The sequence below is a fragment of the Lithobates pipiens genome, unplaced genomic scaffold (assembly GCF_037356315.1).
Source record: "Lithobates pipiens isolate NorthernLeopardFrog02 unplaced genomic scaffold, aLitPip1_a1.2 Scaffold_8, whole genome shotgun sequence".
NCBI classification, from domain to species: Eukaryota; Metazoa; Chordata; class Amphibia; order Anura; family Ranidae; genus Lithobates; species Lithobates pipiens.
The window spans coordinates 183,455,268-183,482,363 of record NW_027507903.1 but is presented as its reverse complement, the minus strand read 5'-3'; the positions used below and the strand labels follow the sequence as shown (position 1 = coordinate 183,482,363).

The 27,096-nt window shown below is 41.2% G+C and overlaps 1 protein-coding gene across 5 annotated transcripts in view; it reads left to right on the top strand.

Annotated features, from left to right (window-relative positions):
- Positions 1-27,096, top strand: part of CELSR1 (cadherin EGF LAG seven-pass G-type receptor 1) — a 237,398-nt gene that overhangs the window by 86,949 nt on the left and 123,353 nt on the right. For all 5 annotated transcript variants that reach the window (XM_077470937.1, XM_077470936.1, XM_077470935.1 and 2 more), the window contains exons 2-4: positions 1-624; positions 11,682-11,904; positions 23,002-23,117. The exon at positions 1-624 is cut by the window's left edge and continues 15 nt beyond it. In XM_077470937.1, coding sequence (XP_077327063.1) covers positions 1-624; positions 11,682-11,904; positions 23,002-23,117 — 963 coding nt within the window. The remainder of the gene's footprint in view (positions 625-11,681; positions 11,905-23,001; positions 23,118-27,096) is intronic.

Genomic DNA, 27,096 nt, shown 5'->3' with positions numbered 1-27,096 from the left:
TTATTGCTCACTGCACTCTACGTGTTACAATCATCACAGATGACATGCTCACCAATAGCATCACCGTCCGACTGGAAAATATGTCCCAGGAGAAGTTCCTGTCTCCGCTCCTATCATTATTTGTAGAAGGGGTGGCAACTGTGCTGTCCACTGCCAAGGAGGGCATTTTTGTCTTTAACATTCAAAATGATACCGATGTAAGTTCCAACATCCTGAATGTGACATTCTCCGCCCTACTACCTGGAGGAGTCCGCAACAAGTTCTTCCATTCCGAGGATTTACAGGAACAAATTTATCTGAACAGGACCTTGCTCACCATGATTTCCACCCAACGTGTCCTGCCATTTGACGATAATATATGTCTCAGGGAACCTTGCGAGAATTACATGAAATGTGTATCGGTGCTAAAGTTTGACAGCTCTGCCCCTTTCATAAGTTCCAATACAGTGCTTTTTCGACCTATTCACCCAATCAATGGATTACGCTGCCGTTGCCCACCTGGATTTACCGGGGACTATTGCGAAACAGAGATTGATCTCTGTTACTCCAACCCTTGTGGGAAGAACGGACTGTGTCGAAGTAGAGAAGGTGGATATTCCTGTGAGTGCAATGAAGAATACACAGGTATGTCAATGTATACTTTACACATTATGTTCTCTGTCATTTATTAAAGCATAAAAATGTAAATTTATAGATGTTTGGTCTAAAATGCATGTTTTCACATTTTGTTTAGTAAAGTTGCATAAAGAGAATAGGTTTTATGACGTAAACGGGAGAAATAGAGCACTCCAGAGCAATTTTTTTTATTTTTCGCATGCATGTAAAAGTCTTATTTTTTGGCAATAATTGAATTAAACCCCCCAAAACATTATATATTTTCTGAACGCAGAGGCCCTGTAGAATAAAAAAAAATGTGTTTCACATGATATTTGCGCATCTGGTTATTAAATACAAATTTTCAGGAAAAAATATAATAAAATTAATTTTAGTGCAATACAACACCATATAATTCCTATTTTGGTTAAAATATAAAAGATGAGGTTGTATCGAGTAGATAAGAAACATTCCATGTCTTAAAATTGCGTGCGCCCGCAATGTCGCCAAAAGCTATGCTGTCCAAAAATTCCCCATAAGTGACACTTTAAAAGCCTTTGCAGCTCATTAGTTTCATGTTGGCTATCAGCTTGTGCTAGAATTATTGTTCTCACTCTGACGTTCGTGGGGATATGCCACATATGTGGTACGAACGCGGTTTACATGTGCGTGCACACCCTGGGCTTGTGCGTGTGTGTGCGCGCGGGGCTACAACCCCTGTTGCAACCTCTGTGTGATGGCATTAGGCAGGTGACGGAGACTTTTAATGGGACCCCAATGTCTCCCCTGCCCTTCACACCATCTCACAAAGCACAGATCAGCTTGGTTAGATATGTCCCCTGACTATGCTAAGCTGGAAATGGTGCATCTGAAACCTGAAGTGACCTCACTTCTGGTTTCACTGTTTGCATGTGAGATCGAGGCATGGATTTTCCTCAGTCTCACTGCAGTCTCTCTCCTCAAGCCGGCGGATATGTTACCGGGCTCCAGGGAGTACAGGACAACCCGGGAACCACAGGAGGAGGAGGTCACCGCGCTGCTCATTGTGTGAAAGTGGTTGGCAGCTCTGGTGCTGCTGCATCACTTTCACTTTGAAGCCAGTCCCTGGCTGAACAAAACCAACACAGGCTGATGGCTGCTGCAGCCGCCATCACCTTTTGATTAGGGGGTTCACTCTTTGGACGTATGTAATACGTCCATAAAAAATAACTGGTTAAGGGTGGCACAGACGGCAATAAAACCGTCAGGTGCTCTAATCCCTCTAAAGGAGTTGTAAAGGCAGAAGGTTTTTTATCCTAATGCATTCTATGCATTAAGATAAAAAAAAAAAAACTTTTGTGTGTAGCAGCCACCCCAGCATCCCCCTAATTACTTACCTGAGCCTCATTTCTCTCCAGCGATGTCCCTGAATGTCTAAGCCACCCGGGACTATCCTCCTGATTGGCTAAGACACAGCAGCTGCGTCATTGGCTCCCATGGCTGTCAATCAAAGTCAGTCAATCGGGGAGAGAGGGGGCGGGCCAGGTTGGGGCTCTGTGTGTGAATGGACACGCGGAGCTGTGACTTGGCTCCAGTGCCCCCATAGGAAGCTGCTGACTGTGGGGGCACTCAATAGGAGGGAGGGGCCAGTAGCAGCAAAGAGGGACCTGAGTAGAGGAGGATCCAGGCTGCTCTGTGCAAAACCACTACATAGAGGTAAGTATAATATTTTTTTATTTTTATTTTTTAAACAAGACTTTACAATCACTTTAAAGTATACTGTAACTAAAGGCAAAACCTTCTCTTTTTTTAGTTCTGGATAGAGTGGAGATGAATTGGAACACCTGTCAGTTTTTATTGCTGTCTGTGCCCACCTTTTCTATTTGTCCTGTTTACCATTATCATTGAAAATGAAAGTAAAATAAAATCTCAAATTTTGGCTTGTCCCCAGAAAAGTAATCGAGGGGAAATCATCCAATGGGGACACTAGTTCTGTTGAACTGGGGGTCTCCAAGAGATTCCCTTTGCAGGGATTTCCTCTCACTTCCTGTTTGGTTATGGGCCAGGAAGTGAAGAGAAATCTCTGCAATGGGACACAGAGGGTGAAAAAAAAATCTGACCAGGGTTATAACCCCCCTTATTCTATGCAAAATGGGGGGGGGGGAGTTTTGACTACACTTCTATTTGAAGTGCTTCTCTTTGCTCTTACTGGAAATGCCAGAGTAGACGCTTTATTTCGTTTGGAAAAATTTTAATTTCTTCCATCACCAAAATAAGTCAGCAGCATATCCCAATATCTAGGTGGAAACTGATCACAGAACTAATGAAGACGTAGAAAGTGCGATAACCCAACCAATCCGCTTTCAGTTTACTGAAGTGAGATTAAAGAAATGTGAAATCTATTGAGTTGCATATGTTTCATTCTGATTTGCATTATTTCCTCCTGAAACTATGCTGAACAATATATTTGATTTTTCTTTTTTGAATTGTAATTATTATAGCGCTAGTAGATCCCTCTTTAAAAAAAAACAAAAAAACTCCTAATTGGGTAAGAACCCCTGTCAGGGCCGTCTGTTCCTTTTATTAATTAAAAATTGTTTTACCCATGCCTTTCAGGCCTCTGTTCACAATTCTGTAACAGTTGTTATCTGTAACTGTGAGCTGCAGCCACTCGGTGCATGTTAATGTGAGCCATTGTTCATCCGGTGAATGAAGCTGAAGTTCAATCATTCTGGTTGGTGTGGTAATGCTGGATGGAATGCAGAGTCCGTCTCGGGACTCCCTCTATTTCATTTACTCTGTCAACAGGCAACATTTTGGAAATATGGCACTGCAAAATGTTACAATCTGTCATCCTTATGATAAGGCTCACTAAGGACTGATGACGGAACATGACCGAGACAGAGTTCAGTTCACAATTCTCAGCTCGTAGCCAAACATTAAAAAATATCTGATCCATTTCCTCTAGGGGATAATCATAGCCTAATGTCACCATTCCTCCTTCCAGTACTTTGAAGGTCCTTACCTGGCCCACTGCAATTATTAGTAATTTATACATGTTGAAAGTTATCCTATCTTGGCAGTCTTGTGTTACCAACACGGAGTAAACTGATCTACAACATGCATTTTTCTGTAACGACTACAGAGTCATCAGACTTCTTTTTTTAATTTTTTTTCTGAACACCATGACCAGAAAACGTCAGCTATGGTTATGGCATTATTGTATTCAGCTTCGTGAATTGCATTGTTTAAGGTCTCCAAAATATCCATCATTAAGCCCTGGTTCACATTGATGCCATTTGACAGGTCAAACCGGCGGCAGTTGCTGGCAATGGCAGTGTCCGAATGGGTACAATGCCACATATGCAGCGCCACCCTGTTTCCCAAAAGTAGTTTCTGTACTATTTTTGACAATTTGGGCGTGCGATTTCCATTGACATCTGTGCAGAAGCCCGCACAGATATCTCTGAAATCGCCACCGAAGTTGGGACTGACATGCGGGAATGAAATTGTGCGAGGTCAGCTGAACTCTTCATTCCCGCAGTCAGTGTGAACCTGGGCTAAAAGAATAAAATCTTTTGTACTAACAGTAGTTGCCCATTCTTGGCTTTCAGTACATGCCCTAGGAGAGGTAAAGCTCAATCATGGACATTGTGACCGCTCTTCCACCACTGCTATTTCAATAAAACTCAATTACTAAAGGTAAAGAACAGGTTATATGCTATTGTTTACCAACAATCAACAGTAACGCCTCACACCTTTTAACACTTTTGGTGTCCTGTGACACTTATTGTATATGTAGCACCCTCCTAGATGGGTGCTAGGATTAAACAAGATAGGTTTAGATAGGTTTAGTGTTGGCTCACTGTACTCATTGTGGAGCTGTGTTTTGATAGGTCAATCTAGTTGCCTCACTGTACCCATTGTGGCTGTAATTGTTAAGTAAATTTAGTTTGCTTACTGTAATCAGTGTAGCTGCATTTTATTAGTCAGGTCTGCTCAGCTGCTGCCAGCTTGATAGTGCCCTCTGTCTCCAGAGAGCTTGAAAAGCTTCTGGATCATAGGTGTGGAGTTATGTAGATGGGGGCATGAATATTGAGGCAGCCCTGGCCAATCCCATAGAGGCAGGCTCTGAAAGCATGCTGGGAGACTGTATATATTGTTTGGGCACACTGGGCTTTTTATCTTTTCGTGGGGGGGGGGGGGGGGGGGGAGATCAGTCCATCCTGAAAGGGCTTGATGCCCTCTAGGCCTGGCATTGCTGTCACGTGTCTGCTTTTGCGAGGCCTCGGGTGTGTGACCTGAGGGCCTGGATGCTGAGACACTGAAACTACAGAGAGAGCTGATTGAGCGGCTGTCCAATGAAGATCTCTGGAAGTTGGAAGGAGGCATCCAGCTGTCTTTGGGCCTTGTGTGAGTACAGACAGTTCTGAGAGATCTTGGGGACTTTTGGGCTGCTGCCACCTGTCTGGTGCTAAAGAGTCAGCAGTGGGTCTGTTTAAAAGGGACACTGGTTGGTGTTCTGAATAGCTTGGTCCACCTAGTTCTCTGTAAATGGGACTCTGCTCTTGTGGCCATAAAGGAAGGCATTTGAAGGTACTACTACTACTTCAAATCTCACGTTTACTGTTTGTTGCAGCTTTTCTGGAAAGAATGTGCCCAAAATAACAGCGCCACAGAAATGTGCTCAAATGGACAGCTGCTACTCTGATTATTGTAGGAGTGGCGCTAGTCTGCATATATACCGTGTATGTTACCTCTGCTTGTAGAGCTTTGGATTCATTGAATGAGTTTACCAAAAATGTAAATATTGCAAAATATACAGCCTCATGCTACATACCTATGCTCCATTTCATGCCGACTAAACAAAATTAATAATGTATCTTTAATATAAAACTATCGTTTGATAGATTTTTACTCCAAAAGCATTTTATTAAAATAAGTTTGATAAAAATCAAAATAAACTGATTTAACAAAAAAAAAATCGGATTTTTTATTTTTTTTTCCTTTTTAAAAATTGTCAAATTGTATCCACCTTGCTTAAAGAAGTCCAGCCAAAGCTTGTTTGGCTGTACTTCTCCTGTGGATCACAGAAGTGCAGTTAGTTTTTCTCTCCGTTGACCCGTTTTTAGCAGACAGCAGGCTGAAGTCTGCTCTCTGCTGATGTCACAGAGTTGGTCCAGGCTTGGCTGGCACCTGGCTCATCTTCTCAGCGAGCTGCTGAGCCGTCCTCTCCTGCCCGCTTCACAGCCCAGCATTCCAGTGGGCACACGGGGGGATGGGCAGAGCAGAGGGCCACTGACTGATATTCACCACTCACTGAGTAGTGAGAACAGAGTGATCGGCGGTGTTAGATCGCTCGGTTCTCAGTTGTAAAGGCTCCGGGGGACAGATGCTGCTTCCACCTAGGTAGGTATGGTACTAAAAAAAGACCCATACATCTCTTGTAAAGTGCACATGTACCCTATTTTAAACCTTTAAAGTTAAAATTCCTTCCTTAGAGCAAAAGCCACAACAAGCTTTCTGTTATCTTTATTAGCCAGAAAAGCTTCTTTGGCCTTCTGTGATTTCGTTTTACTTTTGTAATGGAAGCCGGCCTGTCCCTGACCTCATGGCCAATCTCTACCACCTACAATACCCGTTTATTGAGCGTGTGTTCCCTGGCCAATGAGGTGTTGTCATTGGAAAGTGGAATGTAAGATAATATGGCATGAAGTGAAGGAAAAACGAGTCTCAATAACAATGAAACTGAGTCCAAGATGGGTGTGGATGGTGTTCAGCTAAAGTAAGACTAGGCATGTGGTGCCTACTGATTGGCAGGACCTTTGATATTAGAATGGGTAAATGGAGTACAGGTACTCTTTAAGAAAAAGAGCTCTCACTGAAAAGGACAGTATGCCCTTAGTGTTATGCCCCCCTAATTTATTCACCTATATAGTAATCATTCTGAAGATTGCTATGGGTCACCAAAGTGCCACCTCCATCTGTCCTATGAGTGTCTTCTTTTCCTGATGATTCTATGTTGGCATCTAGTCGTCTTCTCCCTAGTCTCATGAGATTAAGCAGCTTCCAGGTAGGAGCTGTTGACTTTCCGCTGCTGTGGCAACCCATAATTAATAACATGCATAGTACATAGAAGTTCAAAGAGAAAAGCTGCTGAGTCACACATAACGAAGTAGGAGACCTTCTGAGACACACCAGCGCTCTCAATGCCGGTGACCTTCTGATGGAAGAAATGCTCGGCCGGCGCTATGCTGACGTTTAGCCCGTGATCAGTAAACAGGACAGAGTTTAACATAATAATGATATTTACTATACTGTACACTAAGTTTACATTTTTTAAATAGTTTTAATTACTACACTTTTATATGGTGCAAAGATAATTATGTGTGGTATATCCGCTTTAAAATTACACTGGCACTCTTTGGTTGTCAGCAATTTGTGGTTTGATATGTAGTAATTTAAACGGTGTGTCTGTCTGCTTACAGCAGAGACATTACCTGAGGATGTTTACTTGTGGTGTACTTCTCACCTGTTGGATCACTTTTTTTTGTGACTTAAGGGACAATGTTCCTCTGCCAGAGGTTGCGGAGTTACCCAGTGACAAGGCTTTTATATGGCTGACATAAATCCTTATTTGTACTCTGTCCCAGCGACATCACAACAAAGGTGTCAGTGACGGCTACTTCCCACAATTCATCAGTGAGCTAAATTTAAACTGCTTGAGGCAGGAGGTATGAGGAATGAGAGATACCTGAGCACCCTGCTCCGACACGGATAAGTGTTACTATAGTGAGACGTTTTGTTTTCCTTCCTTCGGTTTGTAAAGATCACATCTTGACCAATCATCCTCCTTTATTCCTTTTGAGTTTGCCCAGGGACATCTTCTAGTAAAGAAATTAGTCACTGCTCGTCAAATACATCAGTAATTTTCTATCTGAACTGCTGTTGTGAGCCATGTGCTCTAATGACATGTATTATACCATGAAAGGAGCCCCAACTGTCTGTTACTGCTCCTTTCCCCCACTGAGCTTTCATTATAGTCATTGAATGGGCTAATGCCTGACATAGGAAAGAGGAAGACGCTACACACGGGTAATTGCTAGCATTCGTTGGTGCCCTCTAACGAGGTATTTGCAAAGTACTATATTCACAGGCTTTATAATTGTGTGTGTGTGTGTGTGTGTGTGTATATATATATATATATATATATATATGTGTGTGTATGTGTGTGTATTTATGTGTGTGACTGTGTATATATGTATTTATATATACTGGAAGGGGCAGATTACAATCATCTGTTAGGCCCCTTTCACACTGGGGCAGTGTGGGAGTCGGCGGTAAAGCACCACAATTTTTAGCGTCGCTTTACCGTCGGTTTAACCCCCGCTAGCAGCCGAAAAAGGGTTAAAACCACCCGCAAAGCGCCGCACCAGCTTTGCCGACGGTATAGCCGCGCTGTCCCATTGATTTCAATGGGTAGGAGTGGTGAATACACCGCTCCTTTCAGCGCTCCAAAGATGCGGCTAGCAGAACTTTTTTCACTGTCCTGCTAGCGCACCGCTCCAGTGTGAAAGCCCTCCGGCTTTCACACTGGAGTGAAAGGGGCCAATTTTTTCAGGCGCTATTTTTAGCGATGTAGCACCTGAAAACCGCCCCAGTGTGAAAGGGGCCTAAGGGCATTTAAACAAATGGCCTACTTAGAATTTATTTTCATAACATATAGAAACATCTACTGTACATGGTGGTAACCTGTACAGACATATACAAAACTTTTTTTGGTTATTTTGAAATCACTTTTTATATTCTCAGGAACATCTTGTAGTAATGGGGCATGAAATGATGAAGCACTTAGGTCCCTTTCACACTGACTCTCCAATCAGGTCTGCCTGTCAGTTTTTCAGGTGTACATGATTAGACCCTCCAGTGTCTTCTATGGAGCGGTGGATGTCAGCGGACATGTCTGCCGACACTCGCCACCTTCCAATCAGATCCTATCCACCAAAAACAGATGGATGGTGGTCCCAGTTTCCATCTGTCGGATTGCCCCATAGAGGAGAGCGTGCCTGTGTCTGTGTTTTCTCTGCATAGCAGAGCGAACACGGCCCTGTCATCCGCCTCCTCAGCGGAGGGATCCCCTGATGAGCAAATGGATTCCGCTTAGCGGAGACACTCATAAAAAAAAAAAAAAAAAAAAAAAAAGGCGGTCTAAGCTCCCTTTCACACTTCTCTGTAGCAAAATTGCAGTGAAAACCCATATGCGTTTTTACTATGATTTTGCTGTGTTTGATGTGTTCCCTGTGCATTTCTGGTACATTTTTGGGTTACCTGCACGTTTACAGCGATTTCTATTCACTCAGTGGTGTGAAGAGTCCAACAGGATAAAGGGAAAACTTTTTTTCTTGCGTGTTTTTTATTTTTTATTTTTATTTCTTCTTGCAAGGTAAAAAATGCAGGAAAAAAAATTGCAAAACTCTGCATGTGATTCTCACAGGAAATGCACAGTATTCCTGTGCACATCACATGCACTGTCTGTGCGGTGCGATTTGAGTCATACAATTTGCATGGCTCCAATTGCAGAAGGTCTGGTATGCAGCTCTAATTCATCCCAAAGCGTTGAAGTCAGGACTCTGTGCAGGGCAGTCAAGATCCTCTAACCCAAACTCGCTCATCTATGTCTTTATGGACCTTGCTTTGGTCACTGGTCCAAATCATTTGGTGGAGGGGGGCTAATATTGTGGGGTTGTTTTTCAGGAGTTGGGCTTGGCCCTTTTAGTTCCAGTGAAGGGGACCCTTGTGACATCAGCATACCAAGATATTTTGGATAATTTCATGCTCCCAACTTTGTGGGAACAGATTGGGGTTGGCCTCTTTCTGTTACTGCACCAGTGCACAAAGCAAGGTCCATAAAGAGACACAGATGAGTGAGTTTGGGGTGGAGGCAGGGTCGGTGCTACTGCAAGGCGGCACCAGGCTAAGGGGGGAGGTAAAATAGACAGGCGTGGACTGGACATCATGTGTAGATAGACCCTGGCGCATTGTACACAATTAGCGCCCTTCATCCCTGGCTCCATTCACCTTCCGCTGTTGCCTTCCTCTCCTCCAAGTGTTTTGCCCTCTCTCCTCCCTCCTGCGCTGTCCGCGTCTCTCGTTGTTTGAGCATCGGCTGTGCCGGGTCTCTCTGTAGGAACAGAGCGCTCTCCTGCACTCCATCCCCAGCCTGCAGTGCAGCACAAGCTGGAGAGTAGAGAGCTGGGATAAAGAGAAGCCAGCAGCTATCTGTGTGGCATGAGGGAACCACAGCTGCGGGGTGGGTGCGTCGGAAGACCTGCATGTAAGTTCTTGCTTGCCCTGATATCACCTCTATCCACCTCCTCCCTGATGATTGGAATCTGTAGCAGGAGGACATGCAGCATGTGACTCATAGTTCTACAGCAGTAGGGTGGGAGGAGAGGGGGGCTTGGTGGAGAACACAAGTATGTAGGAGGTACAGAGGGGAAAAGGTGCATGTGTTTTTGGGGGGTTACAGTGAAGAACAGGTGTGGTATATAGGAGGTACAGTTGGGAAAAGGTATTGGGGGTATAGAGGGGAATGGACATTAAGTGGGTGGGGGGCACAGTGGTGAACAGGTGTGCAGGTAAGGGGACAGGCATTACAAGTGGTACAGTGGGGAATGGGGGGGGGGGTACAGTGGGGAACAGGTATTAAGGTTGGTCCTCTTGGGGAATTGGGAGCAGGGGGGTACAGTGGGGAACAGGTGTGGGGGGGGGGCAGCAGGCACTCAGGTTGGTACAATGAAGAACACGTGTGCAAGAGGTACAGTGGGGTTGAAAGTGCAGTAATTGGGGTGAACGAAAAATAAACATTTTGTGTGTACACCACTTGAAGTGATTCTAAAGGTTGTAATAAAAACAAAACATGTCAGATGGGGACAGTTCGCTGTGGTTGGGGACATTAAGGCTGCTTGTGGGGGGTGCTAAAACACACCTTTGCCTGAGTAGACAAAAATCCTTCCTCCGGCCCTGGGTGGAGGAACTTGACAGGCCTGCACAGAGTCCTGATGGAACACCTTTGGGATGAATAAGATCAGAGAATGCGAGTCAGGCCTTCTCGTCCAACATCAGTGCCTGACCTCACAAATGCACTTCTGGAAGAATGGTCAAACATTCCCATAGACACTCCTAAACCTTGTGGACAGCCTTCCCAGAAGAGTTGAAGCTGTTATAACTGCAGAGGGTGGGTCAACTCAATATTGAACTCTACAGACTAAGACTGGGATGCTATTTAAAGTTCATGTGTGTAAAGGCAGCCGTCCCAATACTTTTGGTAATTGTGTGTGTAATAGATATAGATATTATTATAAATCTCACACACAGTATTGAACTTTGTTCTAACCCTGAAAATTTCGAGGCTAGCGTTCCCTTTTCAGGAAGTACATACCGTACGTAGAAATAAATAGAAAGGTATAGTGAGTGATTGTTGGCTCTAGCAGTGTGGGACATTGAGAGGTTGGTGAATTGAGTATCTGCTGTATTGGAAACTGAAAACCCGTGCCTAATTGTGTTTGACAAATTTGTCTCCAGCTCAGATCAGTAATTTGTGAAACAATAGGAGGGCTCTTGCATGAGCCCAGCGTTTCTTTTTATGATAGAATATTGTTAGCAGCTGCTCTTAATGTAGACACAATATAGATCTCCTTTCTCCTGTGTAGATGACATGTCTGCACATATATCATGTAAGTAAAGCAGAGAAGGGCAGGCCTCCCCTCCTGTTCTCTTAATATTTACATTTGTCAGAGGTAAACTTTATATGATGCCAGAGTTGGCTATTTCAAAGGGAAATCTGTAAAAATGATGGTGGTGGTGGATGCTTATTTTTCCAGCCATGTCTGTTCTGTATACAGTATACTGATGCTATGTGACCCTCTATCCTAGTCCCTATGTATCCAAGAATATTGACACCTCCATCATAAGCCATTAGCACTAGTGCATAGGCCATAGAAAATAAATATTATATATATTCTTTGTAAAGATACAGGTTTGTGTATTTGTGGAATAGTATTATATATATATATATTATTTCATTATTTGATGTTCTTTTTTCATAGGGGAACACTGTGACGTGAGTTCACGTTCTGGACGGTGTGTACCAGGGATCTGCAAAAATGGTGGCACCTGCATTAACCTCCTTATTGGTGGTTTTAAGTGCAAGTGTCCCCCGGGAGAGTTTGAGAAGCCATATTGTGAAATGACCACTAGAAGCTTTCCTCCACAGTCCTTCGTTACATTCAAAGGATTAAGACAGCGTTTCCATTTCACTGTCTCTCTCATGTAAGTATAATTATTGGATGACTACACTGACTTTATATATAGGCCAATTTTTCATTGTTTCCTAAACTCTTAGTCTGGATTCAGAGCTTTGCATTGCATGACTCTACACACGTGGTGGTCCTTTTATTTTGAATGGGTGCCAGTGTACCACAACAGGCTTTTAATTGCACCTGCATCCCCCCCCCCCCCCCAGCACACTGCAGAGTGCAGATTGATCATATTGTGTGCCTTGTGATGTGCTTGGTATGTGCATTAGGGTGCTTTTCGTGTATTTATGGTAATATCTGGTAGAATACACATTTTACCATGCATTACAATATTGTAAAAGTATGAATCCAGCTTTAAAGCAATCCTAGCAGAAATGTTAAACAATGCCTTTTATCAGTTCGAGGAATGGTGGTTGCTGGAGCTTACTCCTAAAGCCAGGGAAGGTGGGCCCAATAACAAAGTGAATTTTTTTTTCAAAGGCTATATAGAGGAGCGATTTCTGGTAACCAGATGCATGTATCTGCTCTTAAAGTGACATTTCAGCCTCCCTTTCTTGCTACCTATCCTGCCTAACCTGTGTAAAAAAACAAAATGTATAAATTTACCTATTAGTCTAGGCCGGTCTGGTCACAGATCCTGCTGCACTGTGTTAGTGAGCGGCGGTTGCAGGGGGGAGGAGGGAAACAATGGCCGGGACATGGGGGCCTCTAAGTGATGCGCCTCCCAGAATTCCAGAATTTCCAGCTATTACTGAGCTCACCCTCCTCTCCCCTGCATCCACCATTCACTGACACAGGATCATGTGATCAAAGTGGACTAGAAATAGGTAAGTATACACACGTTTTTTTACCCAGGGTTGGCACGATAGATAGCAGGAGGGAACATTTTTAAGCATAGTTAGGGTCAGGCTGGAATTTCACTTTAAATGTTTAAAATCTATTAGAGGTTACTTTTGGAATCTTTTCCAAGATCAGCAATACTGCCAGTTGAGGTAACTGGAAAGTGTGTACTGTATGCGGTATAGTAAGATTATAAAGGAAAAAATCAGCTCAATCAAAAGACCATATAAGGTACAGCTGCTGAACACCAGGGTCAATAATCAAAAATCTCTTAAGCAAACATGTAAAATAGATAGTGCAGCGCTAAAATCAAGTGTAGGTGGGAATGATAGTGACCCATTTTAGGTGTCAATTTGAGGAATGGTGCCCCATCGTTGGTGTCAATGGGAGAAATAGTGCCCCATCGTTGGTGTCAATGGGGGAAATAGTGCCCCATCGTTGGTGTCAATGGGGGAAATAGTGCCCCATTGTTGATATTCGTAGCCGGAATATCACCTCATTGTTGGCGTCCTAAACAGTTAAAGGAAAGTGCCCCAAGGGCGGCAGTTTGGAGACCCCTGCTCTGAATACTCCTGTATGTTTTTAGGAGCTGGTCAATCACCTAGTGTGCAAGAGGTCAAAGGGTCATGAGAAGGTAATACTATAAAAAAAAAAGATATACTGTTTACAGTCTACAAGTGACTTCAATCTGAATATTATAATATTGCCTAAAGTAATATAATAAATTCTATCACAAAAAAATTTAAAATCAGTCTGTCCCCCTCAAGATCGTTAAGACTGTTCACACAGCAGCGAAAAGCTGCCACAGCCATTCACCACTCCATCAGCTCTTCATTGCCAGTTGCGGTAGGGGGCTGTGTGCGCAAATCATACAGTGTTGTACTAACGTTATTTGAAGTGTAGAAAACACACACTTCATTTGCGGTATGGTGTGCTGCAATAAAATGCAGCATGCTGCGGTGCGGCCCTAGGCTGTGTTGCAGGGTGAATGGGACACACAGGAAATGATTGCCATGATACCCAATGTCCTATTAAGAGCCACTCAGCACCCTAAAAATGGGATCTCGGTATTGTCAGTAAAAACGTCCCACACATCTCAAATAATTGTAAATGGTTTTCTACCATTTTCATACATTTGTGAAATGTTTGCAGTGTTATGGTTGTGGTGCATTGTAGTGTGTGAACAGTATTTCCTTCTCGGTAGTAATATATTCATTATTCACGGTAGACTTTGGTTCTGTGGGATGTTTGTAGGCCATTGAGATTCATATTTTGGTACAGTAAAGAGGAGGTAGATAGTTTTTCTTTTGACGCTCATAGGGAGGGGTTCTAATGATGGCTGAGGGGTATTAAAACACTACTAGGGAGTTTTATGATGCTGCAGATGTTGACTGATGTTACTTATGTCATTATTGTAAAACTGGTTAAAGAGGAACTGCAATCTGCTCACATAATTTTTAATAAAAACATCTTTGCCATTCTGAAAATAAATTTACGCTGCGCTAGAATAGTGTTCTGTGTAAAGGCTTATAACCATAAACTCACAGGCAAAAAATGATGTGCATAAAATGTAAACACACAACTGATATAAAGTGCACAAGTGCAAAAAGGGCAAACAGAAATCCCACTGTTAGTGCTACACCTATTAAGTCTGTGTTCTATTATCATAAACCCACAGATCAACAGTAAATGTGCATAAATTGTAAACACAACTAATATAAAGTGCACAAGTGCAAACAAAACTCTCAGTGGGGTACCGTATATACTCGAGTATAGGCCGACCCGAATATAAGCCGAGGCCCCCAATTTACCCCCAAAAAACTGGAAAACTTATTGACTCGTGTATAAGCCGAGGGTGAGACATGGCTGTCCATCCCTGTGTGTCCGTCCATCCCTGTGTGTGTGTCCGTCCATCCATCCCTGTGTGTGTGTCCATCCATCCATCCATCCCTGTGTGTGTGTCCGTCCATCCATCCCTGTGTGTGTATCCATCCATCCATCCATCCCTGTGTGTGTGTGTGTGTATTCATCCATCCATCCCTGTGTATGTGTGTGTGTGTGTATCCATCCATCCATCCCTGTGTGTGTGTGTGTGTGTGTGTGTGTGTATCCATCCATCCATCCATCCATCCCTGTGTGTGTGTGTGTGTGTGTGTGTATCCATCCATCCATCCATCCCTGTGTGTGTGTGTGTGTGTGTGTGTGTGTGTGTCCGTGCAGCCTTGTGTGTGTGTCCAGCCTACCTGTGTCCCAAGCCTCCGTCCCGAGCCGCCGTCGTCCCGAGCCTCCTCCGTCCCGTGCCGTGCCTCCTCTGTCCCGTGCCTCCTCCGTCCCGTGCCGTGCCTCCTCCGTCCCGTGCCGTGCCTCCTCTGTCCTGTGCCTCCTCCGTCCCGTGCCGTGCCTCCTCCGTCCCGTGCCGTGCCGATGGATCGCCGCTCTTCTCGGCGGCCATTCTACAATTCAAAATTCCGCCTCCGCCTGTGATAGGCGGAACACTCAATTTCCCAGCAGCCTGTGTTCCGCCTATCACGGACATCCTCTCATACTCGTCCGTAGTATGAGAATGAGCGGATGTCCGTGATAGGCGGAACACTGACTGCTGGGAAATTCAGTGTTCCGCCTATCACAGGCGGAGGCGGAGAAGGAGGCGCGGCTTTTGAATTTTAATGTCCGCCGTCTGTCTGCTCGATACGCTGATCGAGCAGTCAGACAGCGGTGACTCGAGTATAAGCCGAGGGGGCACTTTCAGCCTCAAAAAAGAGGCTGAAAATCTCGGCTTATACTCGAGTATATACGGTATGTGAATCCCTTTTACACAAAAAGGGCCACTGTATTCAAAATGTACATGTATAAATCATGAAAAAATTATAATATAAAATCATAAACGCATCATGAAGTATCGTGATGGTATTAATACACAAATAGTGTCAAAAGAGCTAGTGCATAAAAACCATGACAGCAAAATGTCACAAATAGTGTTAAAAAGTGCATGTGCATAAATCATACAAGTGTTACACACTCCTTAGTGGTAAGTAGTCCTTTAGAGCAATCAGTTTGATTCAAAGCACTTCTGCTGACTTGGCGTGACAAACTGATCTCCAGTGTTCACACTAATGGCATGCTTCTATATCATCCGTGATTTCAAACATGCATAGGTGCACTTCAATGACCCCTGGTAATAAGCTCACCTCAGAGCGTGTGACCAGCTTTTACACTTGGTCAATACACACATATGAACCACTACAGGGTTCTCAGCTGTTTCCTGGATCAGAGGTTCCCCAATATAGCAATCCCGAAGGTATATGAGGAAAAAGGCCAATAGTGCAATATCGTTTTTATAAATGTATTAAACAAATTAAAAAACGCTCCCCTGCCGTTGTACTCACATGTATGAGGTGTGTCAGTGCACCGTACTTCATAAAGCTCACAAATTGCTACAAACAGTAATAGTATGGCATGTATCTCATCTAGGCAGTTATACTGTCTCTCACTCCGTCCTGGCCCCTCCCCTACACGTGTTGATACTAGGGTATGATGTATCTTCCTCAGGGGGAAACCTTGTTTAATAATAAATTTATAAAAATGATATTGCACTATTGGCCTTTTTCCTTTCTCATATACCTCTGAGATTGCTACATTGGGGAACCTCTGATCCAGGAAACAGCTGAGAACCCTGTAGTGGTTCATATGTGTGTATTGACTAAGTGTAAAATCTGGTCACGCGCTCTGAGGTGAGCTTATTACCAGGGGTCATTGAAGTGCACCTATGCATGTTTGAAATCACGGATGATATAGAAGCATGTCATTAGTGTGCCACCCCCATCAAATCATTCTCTGCAGCTATTACCTTTTGTACCACCACCCCCTCCCTTTAGAATGTAAGCTCTATGAGCAGGGCCCTCCTGTACCTTTTTTTATTGTACTGTAATTGTGTTGTCCCCCTATGCATTGTAAAGCGCTGCATAAACTGTCGGCGCTATATAAATCTTGTATAATTTTATAGATTTTTTTTTTTTTTTTTTTTTTTTTTTTATGATTTATACATATACATATACATTTTGAATACAGTGGTACTTTTTGTGTAAAAGGGTTCACATACCCCCACTGAAAACTTTGTTTGCACTTGTGCACTTTATATTAGTTGTGTTTACAATTTATGCACATTTACTGTTGATCTGTGGGTTTATGATTATAAACTAGAACACAGACTTAATAGGTGTAGCACTAACAGTGGGATTTCTGTTTGCACTTATTGCACTTGTGCACTTTATATCAGTTGTGTTTTTACATTTTATGCACATAATTTTTTGCCTGTGGGTTTATGGTTATAAACCATTAGACAGACGTAATAGTTAGAACACTATTCTAGCGCAGCGTAAATTTATTTTTATTTTACTGTGCACAAATTTATGAGATGTGTGTAACGTTTGCAGCCTAATAGTGGTAATCTGGCAAAGGGAGGCGTTTAAGGCTCACAGGATCTTGTTGCTTTTATCTTTGCCATTCTGAAGCTTCCCTCCAACCACTTTGCATATTATTTTATATATACTGTGATTCTGTACTTGCCAAATATGCTGCAGAAATCTCCCTCCACTGAGTCTGGCTGGAGCCATTTAACTAGGGTTGCACCGATACTGAGTATTTGCCCAAGTATTTGTACTCGGGCAAATGCTCCAATGCTTTATCTGATACCTGGACAGTTAGCGGTGATTGGTGCGGCGCTAGGGAGGAGTTACAATCACCAATCTCCCTGTATACATTTCAATAAAGCAGCTGACAGCTGCTTCTCCTCCTCTCCCTCCCACAGCATTCAGCTGCTTTATTAAAATTTTATACAGTATATCTGCACAATTAATCGTTAAAAATCGTGATCTCAATTCAACCCCCCCCACAATCTCTAGTGCAGGGTTTGCAGATTCTTTCATATAACAAGTGGAGAGACTTATCTGCTCACTCAGCTGTCAAAAGAAAACATCCTGGCAGTCCCACAAGTTTTTAACATGAAACATTGTAACTAACTCTTCCTTCTTACTGTAGATCAAAGAGACACACTTCTGTGTAAAGAAAAGATCTAGGCAGTCTGCCAAGTTTTAAATAACGAGTTTAACCACTTTAAAGTCTAAATCTTTTTCTGACTCTTGTTAAGTTAAAATCTTGCTAGAAAATTACTTGGAACCCCGAAATATTTTATTTACACACACACACACGCACGCGCACACACACACACACACACACACACACACACAGATATAGATATATATAGATTTATATTAGCAGAGACCCTAGGGTATAAAATGTAATTTGCTGCAATATTTCATGTCCCACTGTATTTACCCAGTGGTCTTTCAAACACATTTTTTTGGGGGGAAAATACACTTCAATTAATAAAAAATAAATAAAATAATGTAAAGTTAGCCCAATTTTATTTATTTTTTTAATGTGAAAGATGATGTTACGCCATGAGAATCGTGATCTATCTTCTAAGCAAAAATATTGTGATTCTCATTTTATCCAGAATCATGCAGCTCTACTATGCAGGTAGATTGGTGATTGTAACTCGTCCCCAGTACTACACCGATCACTGTCCCCCATATCCTCATCGGGTCCCGCTCTGTCCTCGATCTGTCAGGATGGAGAGCTGAGGAAGGAACCGGTAACTGTCATATACCACCTCCTTGCTTTTCCAAATGCACAGAGTCAGTGATCACTGATTCTGTTCATTCAAGACTGTCACTGAGCATCGTAAACTTTGTTTGCTTCAGTTTAAGATGAATGGAGAGGAGCCACCATCTCCTGTCCATTCATCTTCAGTGCAGCTAAGGCTGCAGAGAAAGGGACTGGGGAATCTGTCCTCCAGTCTCTTTACCTGTCTCAAAAGCGAGATATCAGAGGTCTGTTAAGACCCCCGATATCTCACCAAAGCCACCCCCAACAGGGTAAAAAAATATATATATATATATATATATATATAAATATTGAAAAGATTAAATTGTAAAATAAAACACTGACACTGTCCCCTTCCCCCCAAAAAATAGATTGTAAAAAAATAAATAAAACAAAAACTACTGACACAGTCCATGCATCATCAGTGCTGCATATTAGTGCCACTATCACATGACATCAAAAAAAGTATTGTTAATCGGTATCAGCAAGTACTTGAAAAAAGTATCGTTACTTGAACTCGGTCTTAAAGAGGTATCGGAACAACCCAAACTTCATTTCCTGGATTTACACAGACACACATAGGCACACCTCCAGCTCTGCAGCCCTCATTGGCCCTCATATGACTCATCCCCCCTTTCTTCCTGGTAAACTTTGAGGAAAGTGAGAGCGAGAGCTGTGCATGATGTCACATGAGCCTAGGCTAATAACCAGACAATAAACATGAAGTAGGTGGTATAAAGTATTTACTGGCAGAAAAAAATGTTTTACTATCCAAAGTTGTCTCCTCTGTGCGAATTGCCGTAGCTGTACGCTGACTGCTTTAAGGGCTATAGGGGGCACATGCGTGCCCGTGGCTTGACACTGAAGCCGATGCATGTTGCCAGCGACCACGATGACTGCCGGCCACCCATGATCGCCCAGCGATCTCTCTCTGCTCCCTGTCAGTACATTCCCCCCACAGTTAAAAACGCCTCCCAGGGAACACATTTAACCCCTTCCCTGCCAGTGACATATATACATTAATCAGTAGCTATTTTCTAGCTGTGATCGCTGTATAAATGTCTACGGTCCCAAAAAAAGTGTCAAGTGTCCGATCTGTCTGCCGCAGTGTTGCAGTCCCGCTAAAAATCGCTGATCACTGACATTACTAGTTAAAAAAAAAAATGATTTATAATAAAAATGCCATAAATATATCCCCTATTTTGTAGGTGCTATAACTTTTGTGCAAACCAATCAATATACACTTAATGCGTTTTTTTTATTTATTTATTTTTTTACCAAAAATATGTAGAAGAATGAAGAATACATATTGGCCTAAACAATATATTTTTTTTTTGGGGGGGGGGGGGGGGGATTTATTATAGCAAAAAGTAAAAAATATTGTTTTTTTTTCCAAATTGCCGCTTTATTTTTATTTTCTTTTTTTTCTTCATGGCGCAAAAAAAAAAACCCCACAGAGGTTATAAAATACCACCAAAAGAAAACTCTATTTGTGGGAGAAAAAAAAAGGACGTCCATTTTGTTTGGGTACAGCGTTGCAATTTTGCTGGTGTTGGGGTTATCATGCCCTTTAAAACAATGTACACAAATGGTGCTTTACAATCCTAGAACTAGCAATGTGATGTTTTTATTTTTTTTCCCCACAACTGCCATGGAAAATGATGAGAAGTTTCAGTCAAAATAATCGCATCTGTGGTCCCTGGAGTGAAAGTAAAATAAGTAATATCAATTCCTGTGGGATTTCTGAGCAAGACTTCAGGCCTGGAAATCTGAGCCATCTCAGAGAATCTCTCCTCCATGTCCTGTATGGGAGCGAACACTACACAATGACTGCTGATAGATTCAAAAAGTCAGGCACCTAGTCCTAGTGACACTTGTTTTATAGAAGTACGTGATGTAGTTTGGCTTATAAAGTCATTTTTTGATGAGAATTCTAGGGCTTGCTCATATCCCAATGCACTGTATACAGTATATCCGTTGTAGTGCATTGCCATTTTTTTGTCAGTTGCACACCAGTGCATGGTCTTTGTAACACATATGCGCTGTAGCACACCACAAAACGCAGATGCTAATGCTCTGCATTCTACCTTTTTGAAAATCATGCATTTCCTATTTTTTCTTTTCTTACACTGAGCCCAATTAAAAAAAAAAAAAAAAGATTACCTAATACAATTTGTATTTCATCAGTAACCATACCACGTTGTAGTGGTGTTAGCGGGCCCTAACTTTTTTAAATGTTTTAACAGGATGACAGGTTCACTTTATGAATGTAAAATGTGATGTGGGGTTGCACAGCCTCAGTGATGAGGTCAAAATAAGTTTACAGTGTTTAAAGTGAATGAAACTTAATAAAACAATACAGTAGTGAAAAATTCCACAATGAATTGTGCAAATACTAATAATAAATTCAGTGAGTTCATGAAAAGCATTTGAACAAAATCCAATCTTCTAATGTGATAAATGCCAGCCAGCTTTAATTTGGGAAGTATCCACGTGTGTTCTTAGATACTGTATTTATTGGTGTATAACGCACACTTTTTCACCCTGAAAATCGGGTGCAAATAGTGTGTGCGTGTTATAAGCCGATACTGCAATTTGAGGTGCCTAGGAGGGTACAGGGAGGGGCGGGACGAGAACAGTCAGATTACATACAGTAAGAATCTCCTGTTTACTCTGCGGCCTCTGCAATAGGAAGTCCCGTCTCCTGGGCCAGCATTGGACCACTGTTCTGTCTATCATAGAAGCTGGCACAGGAGGCAGGACTTTGTATCAAACAGGCTGCCAAGTAAACAGGAGATTCTCACTGTATGTAATCTGACGGGGGTCGTCCCGTCCCCCTCCCTGTCCCTTCTGAGGTAGCAGTAATCTGAGGTGAGGCCGCATGTGGGCATTGATCAGGCTGCATTCTTGGCAATGGTGAGGCTGCAGATAAGCATTGATCAAGCTGCATTGATGGGCAATGGTGAGGCTGCATTGATAGGCACTGATCCTTATTTTACTTCAGCTCTTTATTTAAAATTTGTTTTTTTTTTCCCTGAAACTTCCCTCCTAAAAATGTTATACGCCGATTAAAAACGGTAATCAAAACAGTGCACTTCCACCTCTGTGCAAACATTCCCCGTGCTCACAGAACTCACCTCAAGCCTTTAATATCGAGCTTGAGGTGTTAATAAACCCCCCCCCCCCGGAGTAGCTTATAAATCTTCTTTTTACATTAAAATACTGCCACTGCATACCAGTCATGTGATAAACTGCAGGGTTTGCCCAAGTGCTGAGTGTAAAGGTAGGAGGAGATTTCCACTACAGCCCAAGCAAGTGCTCATGCTGGTATGGGAGGTGGATCATCCATCAATCAAGATGTGACATCCCGCCCATTGTGTTCTTTGTAGTTACTGGGCATGGAGGAGGAGGTGGAGGGAGCGACTGAGCTGTCATTTAGGATTTGTATACACACCCACATATGTGATGTCAATATCATGTGACCTGAAAATCTCAGCTCAACAAGGAAATGTTCTCTCCAGCAATGGAAATCAAACTGCAGTGGGACCACTCTGGCTGTGTATTATCTGGCTTTGCCCAGAGAGACCCTGCAGGAGGGAGAGGATCTGTGCATATAGGATCAAAGAGCCTTTTTACACAATGCAGAGGATTAACAGATAAGTTCCACTGTGAGTATAAAAGACATGCTATTCTGCATATACAGACACATTTTACTGTTGTGGGTTTAGTAACACTTTACTGAGCTTCCAGGGCACTCCACTAATCTCCATTTCCAGCAGATAAATACCCAGGGTAATATGGTCCTGGTCCCCTTTAAGACACCTATGGTCCCCTTAAACCTGCAATGCATCCGCTCAGCAACCTATCGCAAATCTTGCAGCATGTGTGCAGACTCCTTATTTCACAGCAGAGAAGATGCTAAAGAGATCATCTAAGAAAACATGTGGATCCTTCCCAAATAGAATGTGGTTGGCATTGATCACGTTTGAAGATTGGATTTTATTCAGCTGATTTTCACAAACTCACTCAATTTATTATTAGTTTTTGTACAAATAATTGTATTTTTCATATGAGGAATTTAATGATTTTTGCACTACTGTATTGTTTTAAGTTTTTTATTTATTTACGTTAACACTGTAAACTTGTTTTGACCTTATTACTGCTGTGAGGCTGCGCAACCCCACATCACATTTTATTAGCACTTACATTATGGGAACACAACAGGGGCTGCAGCAACCAATACACCCAATACCTACATGTTACAGATTGGGTTATAGCTTGCACATATATACATTTTATTATATCACTTTATTCCATTCACAAGCGCAGAGGTTCACACCATTGATTTCTTTTTCACTTTATGAATGGCTGTGGGATTTGTAAGTCGTGTAACAAAGTATGAATTTCTGTGACTCTTCCTAGCTTTCCAACTGATCACTGCCGTTATGTGTGGCTGGATACATTATACTTCTTCTGTGGTAATAAAAGCTTCAAGTTCGTGAAACTGACACTTTTGTATAGTTTTCTTTTTGTTATGGACTGTCTGACTTTTGACCCTTTACTGTGTCATTAGATGTAAAGAATGTTCTGGCCTTTTGTGTTGCAGGTTTGCTACGAGGGAGCGGAATGCACTGATACTTTACAATGGCAGGTTTAATGAAAAGCACGATTTCATTGCACTGGAAATCATTGAGGAGCAAATCCAACTGACCTTCTCAGCAGGTAAATAGACATTTCATTCCAGCACTTTTCTAGGATTTTCTGAAGGTTTGCTGCACAGGTTCTACTTTAATCTGACTTCCTGATTTTATGTAGACCTCTAGGGATCCATAACAACCAGCCAAATCCTGCCATTTTTACGCGGACTTAAAAAACTGGCAGCAAATGTTTGCATGGTTGCTGTGGAGACTTTACCATTTTAATGGGATTTGCCCTTTATGTAGTGAAGGACACGAATAATACAAGTATGGGAGTGAATACCCAAAGTTTTCACAAATGGTTAAATGCCCAAAGACTAAATTTTACATTTTAGTACATAACAGACATTATTATTATTATTATTATTATAAGTATTATTATTATTATTATTATAAGTATTATTAGTAGTATTATTATTGTTGTTATTGTTGTTATTCAGTGTTTGATCTTTCAATAAGTATGTTTGAGTTTTCTTAATGATAAAGCACTAATGATTTTATTTGTCTTACTACTTGCTAAGCTACTTTTTTTTTTTTTTTAATATGATTTTTAATTTTAAAATGTTGCAAGTCAATATTTTTAAAGTTAAACTAAAGTTTACTTATCAGTTATTGCTGATACATTATGTGTAGATTATGAAAGTACAGTTTTACACTAAAGTGACTCTCTCTTGCTGGAGCTACTGTAATGCTCATGTAGTTTTGATGTTTATCCTTCATACTGGTCCGTTATTGCATTTATATAAGATGTCCAGTGTTTATCTTTGTTTTCTTTGTCTGGAGAAAGTCAAAATTCAATAAAAATTGTAAATAAAAAAATAAAATAAAAAAATGTACGTACAGCTAAAGGGAAAAATGTTTTGGATAAAGTAAGGGCGAGTTATAATCTCTGTTCATTCGTCCCCCCCAATCTGTGTCCCATTGGAGAGATTTCCTTTCACTTCCTGTCCCATAGCCAAAAGTGGAAGTGAGGGAATCTCTAGTTGTCACTAGAATTAAAGTGGTTTGGTACCTAAAAATGAAAGTTCATGTTATTAAAATCAACAGTTAGCATACTTACCTAAACGAACCCTGAAAAAAAAAAATATTATTTACTTACCTTTTATTTCTGATGTTTCAGCTGACTTCCGGGTTCTCCTCCCGTGGGAGTAGGGGTGGCTATCGTCCTCGCAATGGTCCCTGGGAAATTTCCCAAGAATCCATGGGGGACATTGAAATTGCGAAATCTCGCGAGATTTCGTTCGGACGCCGGTCACGTGACGAGGGCGTGTACGAATTTGCCATTTTTAAAGTGGGCAGGCAGCTGTATCTGCCATTACACACGAGGTAGCAAGCAAACAAGTGATTGCTTCTGTGGGTTTGTTTTCATTCATTCTTTGTTCTCTGTGCTGTGTGGTTTTCGTTGCCTTGACAACGGGGCGGGAACTTCCTGGAGTTTTTCTTTCCTTGTCACTGCTCTCACTGAGCATGTGCAAGATGGAGCGGAGCATGCTGGGAGCCAGACGTCATCATATACCAGGAAGTAAATGCCTGTGGGCTTCAGACGCCCACAGTTAAAATGGAAAATGCCAGAGTAGGTTTTTATAAGTCATCCTGAAGAAAAGATTCGTCGCGCCGGGGGTCAAATAAACGCCGGACGTGGATGCCAATCGAAGCTAGCACTCACCCACCAGTGAGACAGGTAAGAAAAAAATAAAAAAAGAGCGGAATCCCACTTTAATGTCCCTACTGGAAGCCCTCTCTTTTTGTGTTCTGATGACCGTCCAAAATTGTAGGCGTTTATTCCACACTCCATGATAAGGGCAAACAAGACAAATAGAGAAAGGTGAATCTCCCTAATGGGGACACAGACGCCTATTAACTCTTGACAAGATTTAGAACCCTTCCTTACTCTATCCAAAATAAATAAATTGCCTTTACTCATCTACTTTATTGATATTAAACTTGCACTATTTTGTACTTAACATATAAAATAACACTGTTACTGAGAATTTAGAGAATCGATATCAAATTAGACTGCATTTCAATTCCAAATGTAAGCAGCTATTAATTCCAGGTCACCACTGTACAATGAAGGCTATTATGATCAGAATAAGCTACTTTACTGTGTCAAAGTTATAACCGCAATTAACGGCAGATTAGTCTATATAAGTGCAACATAGCTAAGTAGCCTCTGGAATTTGTTACAGCTACATTACCATAATTTTGCTAAGGCATGCTTAACATTTATTAAAAAGTGTGTGTGTATATGTATGTATGTATATGTGTGGGATTGTGATATATATATATATATATATATATATATATATATATATATATACACACACACACACACACACACACACGTATATGTGTATGTATGTATATGTGATAGATAGATATATATCTATCACACATCACACACACACACTATATATATCTATATCTATATCTATATATATATATATATCTATATATATATATATATATATATATATATATATATATCTCGCTGTGTGTGTGTGTATATATATATATATATATATATATATATATATATATATATATATGTATGTGTGTATATATTTATATATAATTACACTGTGTGTATGTGTTTGAGGAAGCAGGTCTTTGTCACTCAGCTAAGCTAGAGATTGTGTATATTAAATATCATTGTTAATACATAAGAGTGTCAGTGATGTTGTACTTAAGTACTGTTGCTCCCTACATGACCCCTCTCATTATTTGCCTACTACATCAATGTGAAAGTGATTATCTAAATATTGTCAGCTCACTTGCTAAGTGATATGGCCCGGCTGTAAGGATAAAATAAACACATGGTACAGGTGTCATGCAGCTTTTTACTTTACATTTTACATGCACACCTTTTTAAATCCGTATAAAACCCAGAAGAAAACATATTATAGATTACAATTTCTTAGATGTGATGGCCTCATTGGTTTTTTATTTTATTTTCATTTGGTTATCTAGCCTGTAAATCTCTTTTTCAAAAGAACAAGCTCTCCAGCAGAATGTATCAAATGCAGAGATGAGACAAAACATTTAACACTAGCAGGGATGCTTACGATCATTTTTAATTTTATTTATATAAAACCTTTAATGAAAAAGGGAAAAACAAAAGTTTGCTGCAATTATAGTGTTAGAACTTATAATTTCTTTAAATCAGAAGGGTATGTCCATACATAAAAAATGAAAGAACAATAAAATATAGAAAATTGATGTACATTCAATGAACTAGTATTTCACTTAACCTGCATGCACATAATATATCTGAAGCACAAATGACCCCAGCTAAACTGCAGCCCTACCTGACCTTATATGTAGTTTTTTAAATTGGACAGTTATGTCTATATACATAAAAACATAAGAAAATATAGGCAATTATAAAGTATCGGCACTCATGATAAGGGCACACTTAAGACATAGATTTGTTCACACTTATGCATGCACATACTATGAAAATGTAGAATATGTATAGAACTAAAAAAAATTTAAAAATAAACATTCCGGTTTGTGAGTTTTTTATATTTTTCTGTACAATAAAAAAAAAATTCAATTCTGTTTACATTTTTTAAAATATTTTACACCTTGAGCCATTAACATCACCACCAGTGTACTGTTTGTTAGAAATGAATAACGTATTAAACATTTTTACCAGTATTGGGTAACCTCACACTTTGTATTTACTGTTCATATAGTTACACCCTTGCAATACTTGTAACTGTTCCTGACAATTGCATAGCGAGTTCTGTTATTAGGCATGAGCAATGTTTGAGATGTGCGTAGCAAACTCCTCCTTCCTTTGAATGATTTGTAAATATACGAACTCTCTTTGTAATAAGTTGTGTGTACATTCACACAGGGGCTACGTTAAAGAACACTGCAAATCTATCTTCGACTTGGGTCTCGGTTTTTCTGCTTCTACTGCTTTCCATCATAATATTTGGACAATGTATTATTCCACACCATGTCAAGAAGCTCTTCGTTTCATGTAATGTCGTTGC